The sequence below is a fragment of the Scyliorhinus torazame genome, chromosome 7, assembly GCF_047496885.1.
Source record: "Scyliorhinus torazame isolate Kashiwa2021f chromosome 7, sScyTor2.1, whole genome shotgun sequence".
Classification (NCBI taxonomy): domain Eukaryota; kingdom Metazoa; phylum Chordata; class Chondrichthyes; order Carcharhiniformes; family Scyliorhinidae; genus Scyliorhinus; species Scyliorhinus torazame.
Window position 1 is genome coordinate 183,063,184 of NC_092713.1, and position 20,237 is coordinate 183,083,420.

Genomic DNA, 20,237 nt, shown 5'->3' on the forward strand with positions numbered 1-20,237 from the left:
TGTATATGATCATACATGTTTACAGGAGATTTAAACCAGTCAGGTCACAGGGTTTTAGCCATGTTCTTCTTTGTTTGTATCCTTGACATTGCCATTACGTATGCCATCTTGAAGAAGCTGGTGAAGATTGATGCAGTACGATTCATGCTTCGGAACCACACTGTAAGTACCTTTGTTTTGTCAGAGAAGAATTTTTTAAAAAAACGTTTTTCCAGCCAATTACAATATATTTGTCTTGGATGTCACAACTGTTTCATAGTTTTCATAGAATTTATAGTGCAGAAGGAGGCCATTCGGCCCATCGAGTCTGCACCGACTCTTGGAAAGAGCACCCCACCCACGGTCGACACCTCCACCCTATCCCCATAATCCAGTAACCCCACCCAACACTAAGGGCAATTTTGGACACTAAGGGCAATTTATCATGGTCAATCCACCTAACTTGCACATCTTTGGACGGTGGGAGGAAACCGGAGCACCCGGAGGAAACCCACGCACACACGGGGAGGATGTGCAGACTCCGCACAGACAGTGACCCAAGCCGGAATCGAACCTGGGACCCTGGAGCTGTGAAGCAATTGTGCTATCCACAATGCTACCGTGCTGCCCAATTATTTTGTTATAACAGTTGATTCTTCACAAATTCCTCTCTCACATTATTAAGGAATGACCAGAGGTGCAAAATTAAAACCAGGCAAATTATTTGTTCCTTTCATTTCTGTGAAACTTGAGTTCAGCTGTCAGAGTTTGAAAGCCAGCTATTTAATCCAGCTCCTCCAGAGGCCCAGTCTAATTAGGCGCTGCAGTATAGATGAGATTGTCAGGGTTCAGCCCTTATTTGTACCAAGCCTTGGCCCGTTCAAAAGGTGGGCTTCTGCATCAACCTTGATTCCAATTTCCGAATGATCCTTGCACCTGCCTGTGTTCAAATGTCAGCTGAGAACAGGACTAGGCTTAGCTCTAAAGCCCTTCACAGTCAAATAACCTGCCTGGCATTCAACGTCTAGGCTCAAATGTGCACAATTTGAGGCACTGGAGAGCTGCTGGAGCAAATGACTTCAGGAGATAAGGTGTGAAAGTTGAAATCTTTGCCCCCAGTAATGAAATTAGTGTATATACTGATTAATTGCTTGTTCCTGTGCTTCTCCTTTGGATGATCAGAGTGAACACTTCCCTTTCCTGGGCATCAGTGAACACTTCCACCTTGGTGATGCTGTCCTGAGATGCCGCACGACCTTCTACACTGCACTGACTCGCCTGCTTCTCGTCGACTTGGGTAAGATGGAAAAGTTCAGCTGTCACATTTGGATAGCTAACTATTTATCACAGCAGATTGCCTTGGGCTTATACATGAAAAAGGTTATTGTTAAAGACTTTTTCTGGGAAGTTTTTTTCTTTTTATTAACCCGCCCCCTTCGATTCTTTTTAAAATTAAATTTACGAGTATATTGATGAAAATAATATCATCCTAAAAAATAATGTTCCAATTCCTTTTTGTTTAGAACATATTAAAGTGCGGATTTTGTAATTAAATAAACTGGATTTCGCTAAATTCTGAGCAGCTTATACTATCACTTGTCAATCATTCGCATTGTGCATGGGAGCATCATGTAACATCTCATAGATTGTAGGAAAAACATTGATTGGATTTTTTTCATAAATGCTTAATGGTATTTTGGTCTCCTATTTAGCCACCTTCGTCCTGAAGCCAGTCACTCTCACTCGGCTACAAATATAAATTGCAGCAGCCAAACACCACCGCATCAAAGTGGCCTTTCTTCACAGGCAACTCTGGACAGTGAGCCAACTATTCAGCTGAAGAGGCCATCGCCACCAAGCCCAAAACTGTTATCACATGACTATCCTAGGTCAGGAACCAGGCGTATATTTCCTCCCATTAACCCAGTGGCACTAAAACTAATATACTGGCATGACTACTGCTCTGGCTCAGTTCAGGTTGCTGAACACGAACCCATTACTTTCTGATTTATGTGGAAAGGAAGTGATCCAGTTATGGATAGCATATGGTATGGAATCAAAAGGATTCTGCCTGTGAGAGCGTAGTGTGTGAAAATAAAGGAATCCGGTTGCATTTAGCATAATGTGCAAAGAGAAAGCGAATGAATTGTTAATTATATTTAATTGTGTGCAAGTGGTGGGCATTAACTGTGGATTTATTTGTTCTCCTATAAATAGAAACAGACTGACATTTTGGTGGCTAGGTTATGTTTGCATGGTCCACAGGTCACTGAAAGTGGCAACACAGGTGGAGAAGGTAGTCAAGAAGGCATACGGCATGCTTGCCTTCATTAGCCGGGGCATTGCATATAAAAATTGGCAAGTCATGTTGCAGCTGTATAGAACCTTAGTTCAGCCACACTTGGAGTATAGTGTTCAATTCTGGTTGCCACACTACCAGAAGGATGTGGAGGCTTTAGAGAGGATACAGAAGAGATTTACCAGGATGTTGCCTGGTATGGAGGGCATTAGCTATGAGGAGAGGTTGAATAAACTCGGTTTGTTCTCACTGGAATGATGGAGGTTGAGGGGCGACCTGATAGAGGTCTACAAAATTATGAGGGGCATAGACAGAGTGGATAGTCAGAGGTTTTTTCCCAGGGTAGAGGGGTCAATTACTAGAGGGCATAGATTTAAAGTGCGAGAGGCAAGGTTTAGAGGAGATGTACGAGGCAAGTTTTTTACACAGAGGGTAGTGGGTGCCTGGAACTCGCTGCCGGAGGAGGTGGTGGAAGCAGGGACGATAGTGATGTTTAAGGGGCATCTTTGCAAATACATGAATAGAATGGGAATAGAGGGATACGGACCCCGGAAGTGCAGAAGATTTTAGTTTAGACAGGCAGCATGGTCGGCACAGGCTTTCTTTGTTTGTTCATAATGTGTATCTTGGTAAATAAAACTTATAAAAGTGTGTAGAGATTGGCTCCAGTTCTATCATCCCCTAGTTGGCGCTCTGAAATAGAACACCAGTAACATAGTGTAGGGTTTGGAGAGAAAGGGATCTGGTTCCAGAAAACATAGCGTGCAGGGTAAAAGGAGATCCAGTCACAGATACCAAAGGATGTTGGGAGTAAGGGATCCAGTCATGGATAGCGTAAAGTGTGCCAAAAAAGCGATTGATTCACTCATGGATAGCAAAGCATGTAGAATGTATGAGGAAAGATTGGACAGGTCGGGTCTGTACACTTTGGAATTCAGAAGAATGAACAATGATATGATTGAAACATATAAGATTCTTAGGGGGTTGGGCAGCACGGTAGAACAGTGGTTAGCACTGTGGCTTAATAGCACCAGGGTCCCAGGTTCGATTCCCGGCTGGGTCACTGTCTGTGCGGAGTCTGCACGTTCTCCCGTGTCTGTGTGGGTTTCCTCCGGGTGCTCCGGTTTCCTCCCACTAGTCCCAAAAGACATGCTGTTAGGTGAATTGGACATTCTGAATTTCCCCCTGTGTACCCAAACAGGCACCGGAATGTGACGACTGGGGGCTTTTCACAGTAACTTCATTGCAGTGTTAATGTAAGCCTTCTTGTGACAATTGTTTTTTAAAATGGCTTGATGTTGGGAGTTTCCATGTTTCCACTCATGGGAGAGTGTAGGACAAGAGGGCACAGTCTCAGACTAAGGTGGTGCTCATTTAAAACAGATTTGAGGAAGAATTCCTTTTACAAAGAGTGGTGAATCTTTGGCATTCTTTACCCCAGGAAGCTGTGGAGGCCGAGTCCTTGAACATTTTCAAGGCTGAAATTGATAGTTTTATAACCCGACTGGAGGCCACGGGGTCTGCAACATCAGAGTCCTCATGGCTTCACCTGAATATGATCTCCCCAGATGAGGGGGTGGAGCAACACCCTTAATCAAGGGTTCCATGGGACATAAATACCCCAACCCAAGTGTTGGAGGGTGTGGGAGACCCTTCGGGGATTAGGAGTTGTATCTAATTAAATAAATATTGAGTTTTTCTAACAGTTATCGCTTCCATGTGGTCACTCTTTACATTGGCAACGAAGATGAAATAGAGCTGCAAGAGACGCCATTTCCTCCAGACCCGGCCCAACTCAACTACGCCTCCAGAGGCTTTCCACCTGCTGCAGCTATGCCACTCATTGGGAAATTGGAGGCGTTCTACACCCAGACGGGTGACTGGACCCAACATATTGAGTGGCTACGTTATTTCTTTTTGCTTAACGCCATTGCGGGCGACAAAAGACAAACAGTGACCGTCCTCATGATCTGCAGAGTGGAAACGCACAGCATCATCAAATGTTTAACTTACCCGGCTCCGCCTGAATCCCATTCCTTTGCAGAATTGGTCGCATTGGTGCGCGGCCGCTTCGATACGAAACTTTGCTTATAGTCCACCGTTTTCATTTACATACAGCGGCCGGGCACAGTGGCTCAGGTGGTTAAAGTGCCGCTCTGGTAAACAGAAGATGCTGAGTTCGAATCTCAGCACTTTCCCCTCCACACCTTTTGCTCAAAGCAACTCAAAGCTGCACAATAAATGCCCCCTGTTTATGCATTTACATACAGTCACAAAGCATCAGTGGCCAACTTTTTGGCCTGTTTGCGAAAACTCTTCAAGTTTTACAAATTCGACCAAGCTTTATCAGAGTGTTGTCACTGTTGGTAATGATAGACTTTACAGTGCAGAAGTAGGCCATTCGGCCCATCGAGTCTGCACTGGCCCTTGGAAATAGGACCCCACTTAAGCCCACACCCGTAACCCAATAACCCCGCCTAACCTTTTTGGACACTCAGGGTAATTTAGTATGGTCAATCCACCTAACCTGCACATCTTTGGACTGTGGGAGGAAACCAGAGGACCCGGAGGAAACCCACGCAGGCACGGGGAGAACGTGCAGACTCCGCACAGATAGTGACCCAAGCCGGGAATCGAAGCTGAGACCCTGGAGCTGAGAAGCAACTGTGCTCACCACTGTGCTACCGTGCTGCCCTAATATAGGCAGCCGGTGTGCACACATATCCCTGAAACAGCAATGTCTTAATCTTTTTTTTGATGTTGACTAAGGGTGAAATATTGCCAACTCTAACAGTGCTGATACACTCCTCAGTACTGCACTGGAGTGACACCCTTGATTTTTGTGCTGAAGCCCTGGAGTGGGCCTTGAATCTGCAACCTTGTGTCTCAGAAGCAGGAGTGTTACCAATTGAGCCATAACTGACACTTGCATTGATAAGTGCCCTGTTAGCACTTTCAGAAGGAGGAGATTATTGACAATGAAAGATAAGTTTATTTGTGTCGCTGTGAATGAAACAATGGGGTGACAATTCATCATTTAGGCAAGATATTCCAGAGTATTTTACTGAATAAACTGCTATCTATGCTGTACTGCAAACTTTTTCAGTTACATTTTTCCTCAATATCTGGTTAACCCTCTGAGTTACTGTAGATAATATTCACCATTTTGTGAGTTGTAATTCTTAAGATGGGGTCCTCTTTCCAAGGGCCGGTGCAGACCCGATGGGCTGAATTGCCTCCTTCTGCACTGTAGGGATTCTATGCTATCTAATTTCTGTATGTTAATGAAGTATAATTAATATATTTATTAACATACTGTAAACAGAATTATGTTGTCTAAATTTCATTACAGTTTTTTAAATCTTTTGGGAAGTCTTTTATAATTACTGATTTAGTGGAAATTCAGATATTTAATTGTGTAATTCATGAAAATGTTTTCTTTATATTTAAAAGATTATAGAAGACTGAGTTGTACAATGGTTTAGATTCAAGCCTTGCAGTGCTCTAACCCAGGTTCATATCACATTTGGCTGAGAGTCTACACCCGATAGGGATCTCATGTGAAATAAGCACATAATCTGAACCCATTTCCTGGTGGGCATGTAGCTACAAAACAAAGCTGCCCTCAATTTGGAAGTAAATGGGCAATCTCACTTGGAGGCCATAGATGAGTATTGGTAAAGTAGAGAATATTACAACAATAACAGCTTGTAATTGTATCGAGTCTTCAACAGAATAAAATCCCCTCAAGCTGCTTCACAGGAGCAGTACAGAGCATAATTTGGGCAGATGACCAAAAGCTTAGCCAAAGTTGTAGATTCTGCAGAGTGTCTTAAAGGTGGAAAGGGAGGTGGAGAGGTTTTGGGAGGGAATTCCGGAGGGAATTCAGGTGCTTAGGCAACTTAAGGCACAGCCACCAGTTGAGGCGTAATTAAAATAGGAGATACTCGAGGCCAGAATGAGAGGAGTGGAGATATCGTGGAGGGGATTACAGAGATATTTCTGGAGGGAGGGGCAAGGCCAGCCAGAAATTTGAAAACAAAAGTGAAAATTTTTAAATAAAACCATTCCTTTTTTTAAAAGAGAATATTTTTATTGCTGAACTACAACACAACTATGAAAATTGTTCAAACATGGCACAATTGTCGTGTTCATAATACAAGAAGTCAGAGATATAGAAAAACACATAACAAAGGCTACAATTAAAACCATTCCCCTGTATCCCTCCTAACCTTCCCCATAAACCCTTCCTCTACCCCTCCCCCAACAGCTGATGGTGATTAGCTCTTCAAAGTGAGGGATAAATGGCTGTCACCTCAGATAGAAACCCTCTGCCGATCACCTGACAGTGGAGCTGATCTTTTCCAGGTATAAATGTCCATAAGGTTACCCAACCAAGCCGAGGCACTAGGCGGAGCAGATGCTCACCATCCCAGCAGAATACGCCTTTGGGCTATCAGTGAGGCAACAGCGAGTACATCTGCCTTCACCCCCATCCGCAGTCCCAGTGAGTCCTACACCCTGAAAATGGCAGTCAAAGGACAAGGCTCCAGATCAACGTTAAGAACCACTGACATGGTGTTAAAGAAGGAGACCCAAAAGCTCATCATCTTTGGACGAGACCAGAATATGTGGGTATCGTTGGCAGGCCCGCGAGAACACCACTTTCACCTGTCCTCCACTCCATCAAATAACCCACTCATCCTACTGTTGGTTAGATGAGCTCAGTGAACCACCTTGAGTTGGATGAGACTGAGCCACATACAGGATGTGGTGGAATTTACCCTTCAAACGTCCTCATTCCATGCATCCTCATCTAAGATGGTCCCAACTTCCCCTCCCATTTCACCTTCACCTAATCAAGCGACATAGATTCCACTGTGATGATCATAGATATTGAAGATCTTCCACCCTCCAGTTCTTGCCAACCGAAAGGTTTCCTCCAACAGAGAAGGCTGTGGCGACAAGGCAGTTTGGGGGCTTGGCACCACGCAATTTCCTCATGTATTACTGGGCGGCCAATGTGGAGAAGGTATTGGATGATACGGAGAATAGGACACCATATGAGAGAGGATGGAGGCAAGTTTGTGTGAAGGATCGAGCCTCTAGGCCCTAGTAAAGGTACCACTCCCAATCTCTCCAATGAAATATACCTCAAACCCACTTTGATGATATGGAGGCAGCTCAGACAACATTACAGGCTGAGTGCCATGTCATTACTGGCTCCTAGAAATGGTAACCATTTGTTTGTGCCATCGGGTTTGGATTCAACTTTTAAGGCATGAGAAGGGAAGGGGCTAGCCTGCTTCAGAGATCTGTTTATAGGTGGATGGCTCGCCAGTTGAGAGGAGTTCTCTGCGAAAGTCCAACTAGCAGGGACATACCTATTTGATATTTTCAACCGCGTGACTTAGTTCGCGGGGTTTGCCCTGCGTTTCCCTTGGCGCTACAGCCTTCCCTGTTGGAGGAAACCATTCCGAGTATCTCCTATTTTAATTACACCTCAGCTGTTTTATAATCAGGACAAAGGTGTCACCAAACTTTTGATTTACCTTTGTTATCTGTTCCTCACATTAAATCTGGTTATTGCAGCTGGCTCTTAAACTCAGTGCCAGTTCTCTCCTTTCACAGTAGCACAGTGGTTAGCACAGTTGCTTCACAGCTCCAGTGTCCCAGGTTCGATTCTGGCTTGGGTCACTGTCCCATCTATATTAGACCTTCCAAAATGCATTATCTCACATTTGTCTGGATTAAACTCCATCTTCCATCTCTCCGCCCAAGTCTCCAACCAATCTATATTCTGTTGTATCCTCTGACGGTTCTCATCAATATTCGCAATTCCACCAACCATTGTATCATCTGTAAACTTACTAATCAGACCAGTTACATTTTCCTCCAAATCATTTATATATACTACAAACAGCAAAGGTCCCAGCACTGAGGAATGCCATTAGTCACAGCGCTCCATTCAGAAACTCACCTTTCCACTGCTACCCTCTGTCTTCTATGACCGAGCCAATTCTGTATCCATCTTGCCAGCTCACCTCTGTTCCCGTGCGATGACACCGTCTGTACCAGTCTGCCATGGGGGACATTGTCAAAGGCCTTATTGAAGTCCATGTAGACAACATCCACTGCCCTACCTTCATCAATCATCTTCGTCACTTCCACGAAAAACCCGATCAAGATAGTGAGACACGACCTCCCCTTCACAAAACCATGTTGCCTCTCACTAATACGTCCACTTATTTCCAAGTGGGAGTAAGTCCTGTCTCGAAGAATCCTCTCCAATAATTTCCCTACCACTGACGTTAGGTTCACTGGCCTGTAATTACCTGAATTATCCTTGCTACCCTTCTTAAACAAAGGAATAACATTGGCTATTCTCCAATCCTCTGAGACCTCCCCTGTAGCCAGTGAGGATACAAAGATTTCTCTTAAGGTCCCAGCAATTTCCTCCCTTGCCTCTTTCAGTATTCTGGGGTATATCCCACCTTAATGTTTTTCAAGAATCTCAATACCCCCTTTTGATCTCAACCTGATCCAAACTATCAACACATCCTTCCCCAGACTCATCATCCACCAAGTCCTTTTTGGTGAATACTGATGCAAAGTACTCATTTAAATCTCCCCCATTTCCTCTGGCTCCATGCATAGATTCCCTCCCCTGTCCTTGAGTGCCATGAAGTGAAGATGCCGGCGTTGGACTGGGGTGGGCACAGTAAGAAGTCTTACAACACCAGGTTAAATCCAACAGGTTTGTTTGGAATCACTAGCTTACGGAGCATAGCTCCTTCATCACTCACCTGATGAAGGAGCTACGCTTCGTAATCTAGTGATTCCAAACAAACCTGTTGGACTTTAACCTGGTGTTGTAAGACTTCTTACTGTCCTTGAGTGGGCCAACCCTCTCCCTGGCTACCCATTTGATCTTTTTATATGTGTTAAAAGCCTTCGGATTTTCCTTAATTCTGCTGGCCAATTACCTTTTGTGACCCCTTTTAGCCCTCCTGACTCCTTGCTTAATTTTCTTTCTACTTTCCTTGTATTCCACACTTACTTTGTGTGTTCCCAGCCTCCTAGCCTTGACTTAGGAGCTTGAAATGGTAGAGAAGGCTGTATGTTCAGGTTAACTGAGAGAATGATAAAAGACGCACGGGGTTTGTTAATGACGCACTGAACTCAAGAAATAATACAGATCCTGATGCTCAACACATTTTCAGGAATTGCCATCCAAGGAGAATTTTACATGTCTCTGGCTGCAAACTGACCAACTGCACTGTGGCCCACAGAGGCAAGGAAGTGTACGGCACCGGCTTCTACATCAGCCTCATGTTGTCATACACTGTACTGCAGTGAGAATTTATCTAGAGAAAAAACAGAAAAAATGGTCATGCAATCCTTGGGGAAGGTTTTTGGTGACCTTTTGGTGACCCATTCTACACCATCCCGCCACCCATCTTCCCCACTTTGAAAATCAATGCTGAAAGGTATGATCCGGATAGTATGACTATGTCAGGATGTTGCTTGACTAGTGTGTGAGGCAACTCTTATAATTTTAGCACTGTTCCCCAGATAAGAGTATGAGGATGACTTTGCGGGTTGACTAGGTACTTGGGTTTGTGAAGGCCAATAAGGGAAATGCATTTCAGTGCTCCCCACAGGAATTAACATGGATAGGAGCTCAAACCTGGGACCTCCTGATCAGTCTGATCTCAGTTTCACACCTGGCTGGATCTTCAGAATACCAAATTCCTATCTTGTAGTATTTGTCAACAAGCTGTACTGCAGAAGCTAGATTTTCTGAACAGGAGAAGAAAGCTAGTTTAGATAACAATGGTGTGCAAGCTAAAAAAGGGGGTGTCGACTCTGCTTAATAAAATGAAAAGGTCATTGCGCCAAGACTATGCAATGACACAATCTGTTGTAAATTCCAGTGATGGTTTCATTTTTTTTGCAGTGAAGCCGTAACTGACATATTATTAAATTGCATTCGTTTATGAATAAAGAGGGCAATTTGGAACTGTTCAGCAAAATGCAAATTTACTCTAAGAAGCAACATTAGTCTTACATTAATAGATCTTTACTTTAGATAGCATTTGGTTTTTGTTCAAGAACCATCTTGCAACTTGTACAGTGTTGTATTTAATTAGACTCATGTGTATCATGTTGTGATTTTCTGCAACAATGGAGTTTCTTGGCAGTGGATATGGATATAATTTATCAGATTGGCACAAAAATTGTTTTTGGAAACTACATTTATGTATGTCACAAAGAGGTAGATATTGAAATTGCAAGACAAAATGAACCATATTCTGAAAAATGTCTTGTTTGGTATGTAAAACAAATTGTTCCCTCTTAACCAACACTAAAAAGCAGCTGTAAAAGAACAGCTAATAAATCAGCTGCTGTATACATAGCACATATACTAATCCATTCAGAAGAGTACATATACTAATCCAGACCGCAGAGCACATATCCCAATCCAGACAGAAGAGCACATATGCCAACCCAGACAGCAGAACATATATACTAATCCAGACTGCAGAGCACATATACTAATCCATTCAGAAGAGCACATATACTAATCCAGACCGCAGAGCACATGTACTAATCCGGACAGCAGAGCACATGTACTAATCCAGACTGCAGAGCACACGTACTAATCCAGACAGCAGAGCACAAGTACTAATCCAGACCGCAGAGCACATATACTAATCCAGACTACAGAGCACATATACTAATCTAGACAGCAGAGCACATGTACTAATCCAGACAGCAGAGCACATATACTAATCCAGACCGCAGAGCACATATACTAATCCAGACTACAGAGCACATATACTAATCTAGACTGCAGAGCACATGTACTAATCCAGACAGCAGAGCACATGTACTAATCCAGACCGCAGAGCACATGTACTAATCCAGACAGCAGAGCACATGTACTAATCCAGACCGCAGAGCACATATACTAATCCAGACTACAGAGCGCATATACTAATCTAGACTGCAGAGCACATGTACTAATCCAGACTACAGAGCACATATAATAATCTAGACTGCAGAGCACATATACTAATCCAGACTACAGAGCACATATACTAATCTATACTGCAGAGCACATGTACTAATCCAGACTAGAGCACATATGCTAATCCAGACCGCAGAGCACATGTACTAATCCAGACGGCAGAGCACATTATAAATCCAGACTGCAGAGTACATTACGAATCCAGACTGTAGAGCGTGTTACAAATCCAGACCACACTGAATATAGTAGATTACAAATCCTGACCTCATTGGCTGAAGAATATTACAGATTCAGACTGCATTGTGCACAGTATGTTATAAAGCCAGACTACATTGGTCCAATGTCCATTCTTGCCTCTCTCTTACCTTTTATATATCAAAAAAAACTCTTGCAATCTTCTTTTATATTCCTAGCTAGCTTACGCTCATATTTCATTTTCTACCCCATTATTGCTTTTTTCGTTATCCTCTGCTTGCTTTTGAAGGCTTCACAATGCTCTGGCTTCCCAATAATCCTCACTTAACTGTATACTTTTTCTTTTGCGTTTATGCTATCTCTGTCTTCTCTTTTCAGCCACGGTTGCCTCGTCCTCCCTTAAGCATGTTTCCTCTTCTTTGGGATGAATTTCTGTTGTGCCTCCCGAATAACCCTCAAAACGCCTGCCATTGCTGTTCCACCATGACCGCTGGTCGGCTCTCCTTCCAATCAACTCTGATCAGCTCCTTCCTCATGTCTTTGTAGTTACCTTTACTTAATCGTAATACCAGTACATCTGATTCCAGCTTCGGATGTCCTGACAAGGTCTCACCAATAGTCACCAAGAAAAATTCAGAAGAATTAAAACCTCTGGGTAACTATTGTAAAGATCCAGACTAACCCAACCAGGTGACACCACTGATCCTCCAGGGGACACCAACTCCCCATCCCCCACTTCTCCCTACGACTAACAATCCACTCCACTGTATCCTCCAACCCCGATTCCCCCATGAGATTCCCCTCATTCACATGCACCAAATAAACCCTCCTCCCACCAGCAAGACTCCCAACACTGCCCAGAGCAGACCCATCCACTGACATGATCCCCCAGACATGACATGACCAGGTGTCCCCACCCTGCTCCTGGGTCCGACGACCTCCCACGCCCCAGCTTCAACTCACCCACTTCCCACATCCTATCCACTTAGCTTAGATTTTCTCCCTACTCTGTTAATATTAATGGTCCTTTCGACTTAGCTGCTGTGCGATAGCTAGTGCCATAAAAGGGGGGCGTGTCCTTTAATCAAACACTGCTGGACTTTGACTCTGGGCCTCAAGGATTGCTGTGAACCTGAATCTCACCCGGCTGGAGTCAAAAGGTCCAGCAAGATAGAATGGAAGAAATTTAGCATGACTAATTGTTCTTGGAATAGCAATCCAACACTCATTAGCTTAATTGGCTGGGTGGCTGGTTCCTGATGCAGAGCGACATCAACAGCACGAGTTCAATCCCCGGACCAGCTGAGGTTATCCCCACATTCTTGCTGCTTGCTCCTTGCCTGAGGGGTGGTGACCCTCAGGTTAAATAATAATAATAATCACTTATTGTCACAAGTAGGCTTCACTATGGTCTTCTGGGACTGTGGTGACATTTATATTTTCAGAGACAGATAACTTTTTAAAAGAGAAACTTGAACTTCCAGTTAACAGCTGAAAGAATAACACATCAAGATTTTACATTTGAAACCTTTTACTGTAACACATGACTAAAAATCACCAGGATTAAACACTTTTTATTTCCGGCAACTTTTACTTTAAACTGCAGAAAAGAGATACTCCGTTTAACCTTTAGCATAACTGAAAATCTTCCACTATGGTTATAAGTTACACTGTCCCTTAAGTAAACACTTTATTCTCCCAGCAACTAGTCTATAATTACTGTTTGCAGTCGCTTGCTTCCTTTTTACTTTCCCAGCCAGTTAACACCTAATCCCAGCGCTATGAAGGTTATGTTGTAGATGCCTTCCTTGAGCGGAAAGCTAGGTGAATCTTCCAACATCCTTTAAATCCTCATAGTCTTCAATCTCAACATGAGCTTTCATCCTAGTTCTGTGTGATGAATGATAGAGTCAGCATTTTATCTTCAGGCTTGACAGTTTATATCTCTTGCGCTCCAACTCTCAGATGGTTGTGGACGATGCATTTCTCTGAAGGTCAAACATGAAATGAAAAGGCACATATTTAGGGGCAAATCAAAAAGCGCCGTTCCTGATAAGAGTACTGCCCAAACAAAACAAAGATCAATGGAAACTTAAAAACATTCAATGAAGAGCTGGTCTAGCACAGTGGGCTAAACAGCTGGCTTGTAATGCAGAACGTGAGTTCAATTCCCATACCAGCCTTCCCGAACAGGCGGCGGAATGTGGCGACTAGGGGCTTTTCACAGTAACTTTATTGAAGCCTACTTGTGACAATAAGTGATTATTATTATTTGAAGGGGTCAATTAAGCACTCCAACCCCTGCGATATCCACTGGGCGCAGAAGGCCTCAATGGTGCCTATGGACACTGCATGCTCCCTTTCTAGGGATACACGGCCGCAAATATAGCCGCGGAAGAGGGTAGACAGTCCAGTCGGACGGCCCTCTCGGTCACCTGGACCTGTAAATGGCGAGTTTCTCCAGGCCCAGGAGCAAGTTCACGAGGAGGTCCTCCGCCTTCCTTGCCCCTTGGAGTGACAATACATCATCAATTGCATCCTTTGGCAATCACATTGTGAAGCCAATTGCATTGTTAAACACAAGTGATGATCGGTAGAGAGATTTTAGTTATTTTTCCAGCTGCATTCCTGCTAGCCGATCGACTTTCACAGTCAGAGAGAGTTAACTGTCTCTGCAAAAGCTAGCCATTTCTGCAGGGTCCTGACTTAGTTACTGGATCAGCTTCAGTGTGACAAACATCCAGCTGCTTTTCTCACAGCGCACACACATGCAGACTGACGGCGCTGGGCAGCTCTCGGCTAGCTTTTAACCCTTGTCTTTATGTATTTGAACTGGAGTCCACCAGTTGGTCTGGGAAATTATACCAAGAGTGTTTGGATGAGAGAGCCATTATGTTCCTTTGCTTTTTTCTTAATATATCTTTTTATTCGAGTTTTTCCATTGTTACAAATAACACAACAGACCCTCAACTGGGACAGTACAGCATAAATGCTACTGTGTACATGAATGCAGAAAAAGACAGGAGAACACCAACACAGTTAGTTCAGCTTAATCATTAAACTTGGGACCTTCGTTTCTACCAGGAAAATAGTGGACGGATAAACTAGAGAACGGAGAAGAGGATAAAGCCATGAAACCATGGTAAAATGGTACACACTTTGCTCATACAGCCAATGAAAATGTAGGATAAGATCTCCCCCAACTCCCAATTACACCAGAGGTACCAGTAACACATTATAATATATTTTTTTAGATATGCAGCAGCTAGTCAATAGTTCTTTAACCTCAAAACAGAGCAACTTAAATACAAAAATTTAAAAAATTAGGATAACCTTAGCTCTAAAGGGGTACTTCACATTTAACTACAAGACGCAACGAATCCCCCAAATCCAGCACCGTACAGAATATTCAAACGATTGGTTCATATTGTCAATCATTATAATAACCATTGTAGCTGACATCTCCTTACGTACTGAAGATAAAAGGATATCAAAAAGGAGGGGGTCTCTGGATAACAGGATGAGGTCATGAGCACATGGTGCATACCCTCCTCCACAGGACAACAAGACAGAGTTACACAATATACAAGATCCTTTATGGGGTAAAATACAACCAATCTGGACCTAACTCAGCATCTCAAGACCTCCAAGCAATGAAAGGATACTCCTTTTGAGAAAATGTGAAACAACAGGATACCGGCATCAGTACAAGACATGGGATTGGCAGTGTACACGCGTGTACACAGGAGCCAGTGAGCCAAGGATTCTTACACAATGCCCAGACTCACTACACAGCTAACCTCACTCATCTCCAGCCAAATCAGAGCACTGCCCCGTATCACTGGAAAGCTAAACCATTTTTCACCAAGGAAACCCCACCGACAAGGAGGAGAAGAATCGTCAAGACACCCATTAAGGAAATATCTCTGAGGGAGATATACCTCTCCTCCCCCCAACAAGAGAAGGGAAACCTCTCGAATTATAAACAGCAAATCAGAACCTGTATCAATGCCTCTCCTATCCAGATAAAGAAAGGAAGCCCCAGAGAGAGATGGAACACCACGATTAGCATCAAGGATTCTTACACCATGCCAATACTTACAACAGAAAATACCTCACTCCTCTCCAGGAACATCAGAGGCCCACCATCACTGGAAAACTTAAACCACACTCCACCAAAGAAACCCCACCAATAAGGAGAAGAAGAATCATCAAGACCCTCCTCAACAAGATATCAATTCTCCTCCTCCTGAGAGGATAAGAGACACCCCCAGAACCAAATATAACCACTCTGAGCCTGTACCAGCACCTCACCTACCCAAATAACGAAAGGAAACCTTGCAGAGAGAGGAACACCAGGACTAGCCAATAGACCTCCGACATGGACTGGCAATGTATGTTTTCGCAGAAGGGATACCTGGAACAGAACAGCGTCCTCCCTCATCCAGCCTAATCTTTGAAGAAAGAATGACAACGCTGAACCGAAGTACTTTGCCCTGCAGTCAACAGGACACTACATCTCCAAGGGAACCAAATCTCATGCAGTCCAGAAGCCCTCAAGAGGGGACATTGATCATAGAATTTACAGTGCAGAAATAGGCCATTCAGCCCATCGAGTCTGCACAGGCCCTTGGAAAGAGCACCCCACTTAAGCCCCACGCATCCACCCTATCCCCATAACCCACCAAACATGTTTTTGGACACTAAGGGCAATTTAGAATGGCAATCCACCTAACCTGCACATCTTTGGACTGTGGGAGGAAACTGGAGCACCCAAAGGAAACCCACGCAGACACGGGGAGAACGTGCGGACTCCACGCAGACAGTGACCCAAGCCGGGAATCGAACCTGGGACCCTCAAGCCAGAATGCTCCTTCCATATTTGTGAGGATTGTAAATTAACCGTGAATACTGCTTCCCACCTGGACATATAACCGCTTCCGCAAATAGGAGACCTTTACGCCAAACTGGCCGGCGGCGTTACAGTCACAAAATTAGATATGAGCAAGGCGTATCTGCAGCTGCCGTTGGAGGAGGCCTTGCAGTGTTATGTCACCATCAACACCTAATTGGCCCTATTTGAATACACACGTTTGTCTTTTGGGGTGTTTTCCACATGCGCCATTTTTCAGCATGGAAAGCATGCTACTTGGATTGCTGCGAGTGGCTGTTGATTTGGATGATGTTTTGGTCACCGACGTCTTGGAAGAGGAAAACCTGAAAAATCTGGAGGCAGAGCTCCACAGGTTCTCAAATTTTGGCATTCGACTGTCTAGAGAAATGCATTTTTCATACACACGATGTGGCCAACCTGGGGTACCGAGTGAACAGTGCTGGCCTCCAACACATTGTGGACAAGGTGAAGGCCATCCAAATGGCCCCAGCTCCCACCCATGCCACAATCTGATGTTGTACCTAGGCCTCGTTAATTATTATGGAAAATTAATTCCACACCTAGCCGCTATTCTGGCTCCTTTACATTCTCTGTTGAGGAATAGCTCCGAATGGCATTTGGGCCCCAACTAGGAATCTGCCTTCTGGCGAATAAAGAGGCACGTGACAACCTTGGGCTTGCTAACACACTATGACCCTCGAAAATCTTTGATCGCCATCTGTGACACCTCCCGGTTATGGGATCAGAATGGTGTTGGTGCATCAAATACCAGATGGCTCAGAGCGGCCTATTGCCTTTGCTTCCAGGACCCTGTCGGCGGCTGAGCGCCACTATGCCCACATCGAGAAAGAAGGCTTGGCGGTGATCTGTACCATCGAGACGTTCCATTAGTATGTGTACAGACGACGGCATGGTAGTACAGTGGTTAGCACTGTAGCTTCACGGCACCAGGGTACCAAGCTCAATTCTCGGCTTGGGTCACTGTCTGTGCGGCGTCTGCACTGCCCTGTGTCTGCTTGGGTTTCCTCCGGGTGCTCCGGTTTCCTCCCACAAGTCCAGAAAGACGTGCTGTTAGGTCAATTGGACATTCTGAATTCTGCCTCTGTGACCTGAATAGGCGCCGGAATGTGACGACTAGGGGCTTTTCACAGTAACTTCACTGCAGTGTTAATGAAAGCCGACTTGTGACAATAATCAAGATTATTATTATTATCTTATTGATCACCGACCACAAACCTCTGCTGGGCCTTTTTAAAGAAGATAAAGCCATTCCGTCCATAGCCTCAGCTCAAATCCAACATTGGCGTTGCTACTAACCGCTTATGAATACATGTTCGGCCCCCTCCTTGGGTCCCAGATATCCTACGTGATGCACTGAATCACCTCCCATTGCACTTGGAGTCGGTGTCTCCCCACTGTGTCAATGAATTGTCGGCTGGTTTTAATTTTATGGATTCTCTTCCTCTCACGGCCTCACGTATCCTTGAATAGACGCAAGAGGACTGCGTCTTGGCGAAGTGTCGTTCGCATTGGAGGCAATTATCTGGGGAGCTGAAGGCCTTCACTACCAAGTTAAGTGTTGAAGGTGGGATCTCACTCTGGGGAGCCCGGGTGGTGATCCCCGAGAAGGATCGGTCATTAGTTTTAAGTGACCTCCATAGTGGCCATCCCAGGGCCTCACGGATGAAGATGTTAGCTCGGAGCTACGTCTGGTGGCTTAGTATGAACACAAACAACGAGATGGTGACCCGTCAGTGCGACATCTGTCAGGAACACCAGTGACATCCCTGCCATTTGAAATGGCCTGACCGCCTTTGGGCCCGCATCCATGTCAATTTTGCCGGTCCCTTTCTGGGCTCAATGTTTCTTCTAATCGACGCGCACTCCAAGTGAATGGAGGTCCACCGAATGCCGTCTATCACCACAGCAATATCTGCCTCTCCTTTTCCACCCACAGGATTCTGGAGGTCTTCGTGTCCAACAATCGGCCCTCGTTCATGATCCAAGACTCCTTGGCCTTCTTGGGCTCCAACAGGGTTCATCTGGCATCAAACGGTTGGGCGAGCAGGCCGTACAATCCCTGAAGCAGTGTTTGAGGAACAGGGCACTGGCTCGTTTTTCCCTTTGTCTCAACCTGTTCGGCTTGGTGTGGACTCCTTTCCGGACCTTATAATAGAAAGGCTACTGGAAAATATAAAAACGTTGGTTAAACATGCAGGCTGAAGGTCAGGGAATCAGAGCTGTGGCTTGGAAAAATGGTGGAAGGCTGTGGTAGGTCAGACAGCATACTGAAAATTCTGACAGTGAACTCGAAAGAGGCTGTGATCCCAAGAAAAGATCACAAACTTGCAATCAGGACTCTGGTCGCATGGAGGAAAGATCATGTCGCAGTAGTCCAAGAAGAAGGGGATGAGTAGAGGTCGGAGCTTGACAAAATGGAAAAAGCTAGGAATGTAACTAGAAGCTAAAGCCCTCATGATAGAGTGGTTTTAGTGGCTGTTGATAAATTGGAAGATAAGCTAATAAACGTTTTTACTGAAATACTAGACAGGGGACAGTCAGCATTGTCACACAAGTGGATATGCACAGAAGAGGTACTCTCTGACGGAACCTACAAAGCTAAACTTAGACGAGCAACTCCAGGTTTTGAGAAGAGATTGGTGGATCAGGATGTCAGGGTGGCTCCCCGACTGCAGGCAAAGTAAGCCTGAAGAGTTTTGGGCCATTTTAGTGACATTCTCTTGTGAAAGTAAATTGATAGATATAAAAGCTGTGTTTTTGCAGGGTGAGAAATTTCAAAGAGAAGTATTTTTGAAACCACAACAAAGATGCTTGCGATAAAGAAGGAAAATTGTGGAAATTAAATAAGTGTGATTATGGATTGAATGATGTGTCAAAAGCATGGCATTTCTCCGTGAGGTCAGCCCTCTTGAAATCGGGCTGCTTCCAGTTAAAAAAACATGTAATTGTTCTGTTGATATTACAAGGAGGTGCATTACAAATCCATACTGCAATGTATATGGTACATTACAAATCCAGACTGCATTATTTATATAGAATATTACAAATCCAAACATCAGTGCTAAACCAGACATTGGTGTTTAATGTATATTACAAATCCTGACTATCATATTTATAGTATATTACAAATCCAGATTGCAATACATATAGTACATTACAAATTCAAACTACAGCATATATAGTGCATTACAAAACCAGATAGTGTATAATGTATATTAAATCCAGACTGGAGGTAGTATAGTATATTACAAATTCAGACTGCTATGTATATAGTGCATTGCAAGAGGCCTTCATTGTACTGGAGAGTTTTATTTGATTCTTAATAATGATAATTATGCAGCTTCCCTATTGCTTGCAGATGAAAAAGACAGTTCCCGTGGAACACTAAAGCTACACAAATCAGAATATTGGAGATTTCAGCAGAGCACATTCGTGAGATGCTAAAATTGGGCTCAGTGATAGAAGCTATTGTGAGGTGGGAAATGGTTATGGACAGGTTGATATCAGCCAGGGCTCATCGTCCTGATCAGTGAATGACCATCAGGATTTTGCCTGAAATGATGCCTCTGTAGTCAAATACTGTCTTGGACAAGATCCTGGGAGATATCCTGTGCTCAAATCCTTCTCAGGGTGGAGGGAAGAAAGTTGTAGGGGCGCAGTCATTGGAGATGAGTTTGTGTTATCTGATGAACAAAGCAATATTGATGAACGTTGAAAAATATGTATATTAAATTGGAGTAAAATAAAAGAACCATGCACTAAAAATTAGTTCTTAGTATCACATCTTAAACAATGTAAAGGTAAATATTGTTGTT

The 20,237-nt window shown here is 44.0% G+C and overlaps 1 protein-coding gene across 1 annotated transcript in view; it reads left to right on the forward strand.

The window, feature by feature from the left end:
* LOC140427374 (ran-binding protein 17-like) overlaps positions 1-20,237 on the forward strand; it is a 1,937,807-nt gene that overhangs the window by 985,511 nt on the left and 932,059 nt on the right. The window contains exons 17-18 of the mRNA XM_072512921.1: positions 99-162; positions 1,162-1,276. Coding sequence (XP_072369022.1) covers positions 99-162; positions 1,162-1,276 — 179 coding nt within the window. The remainder of the gene's footprint in view (positions 1-98; positions 163-1,161; positions 1,277-20,237) is intronic.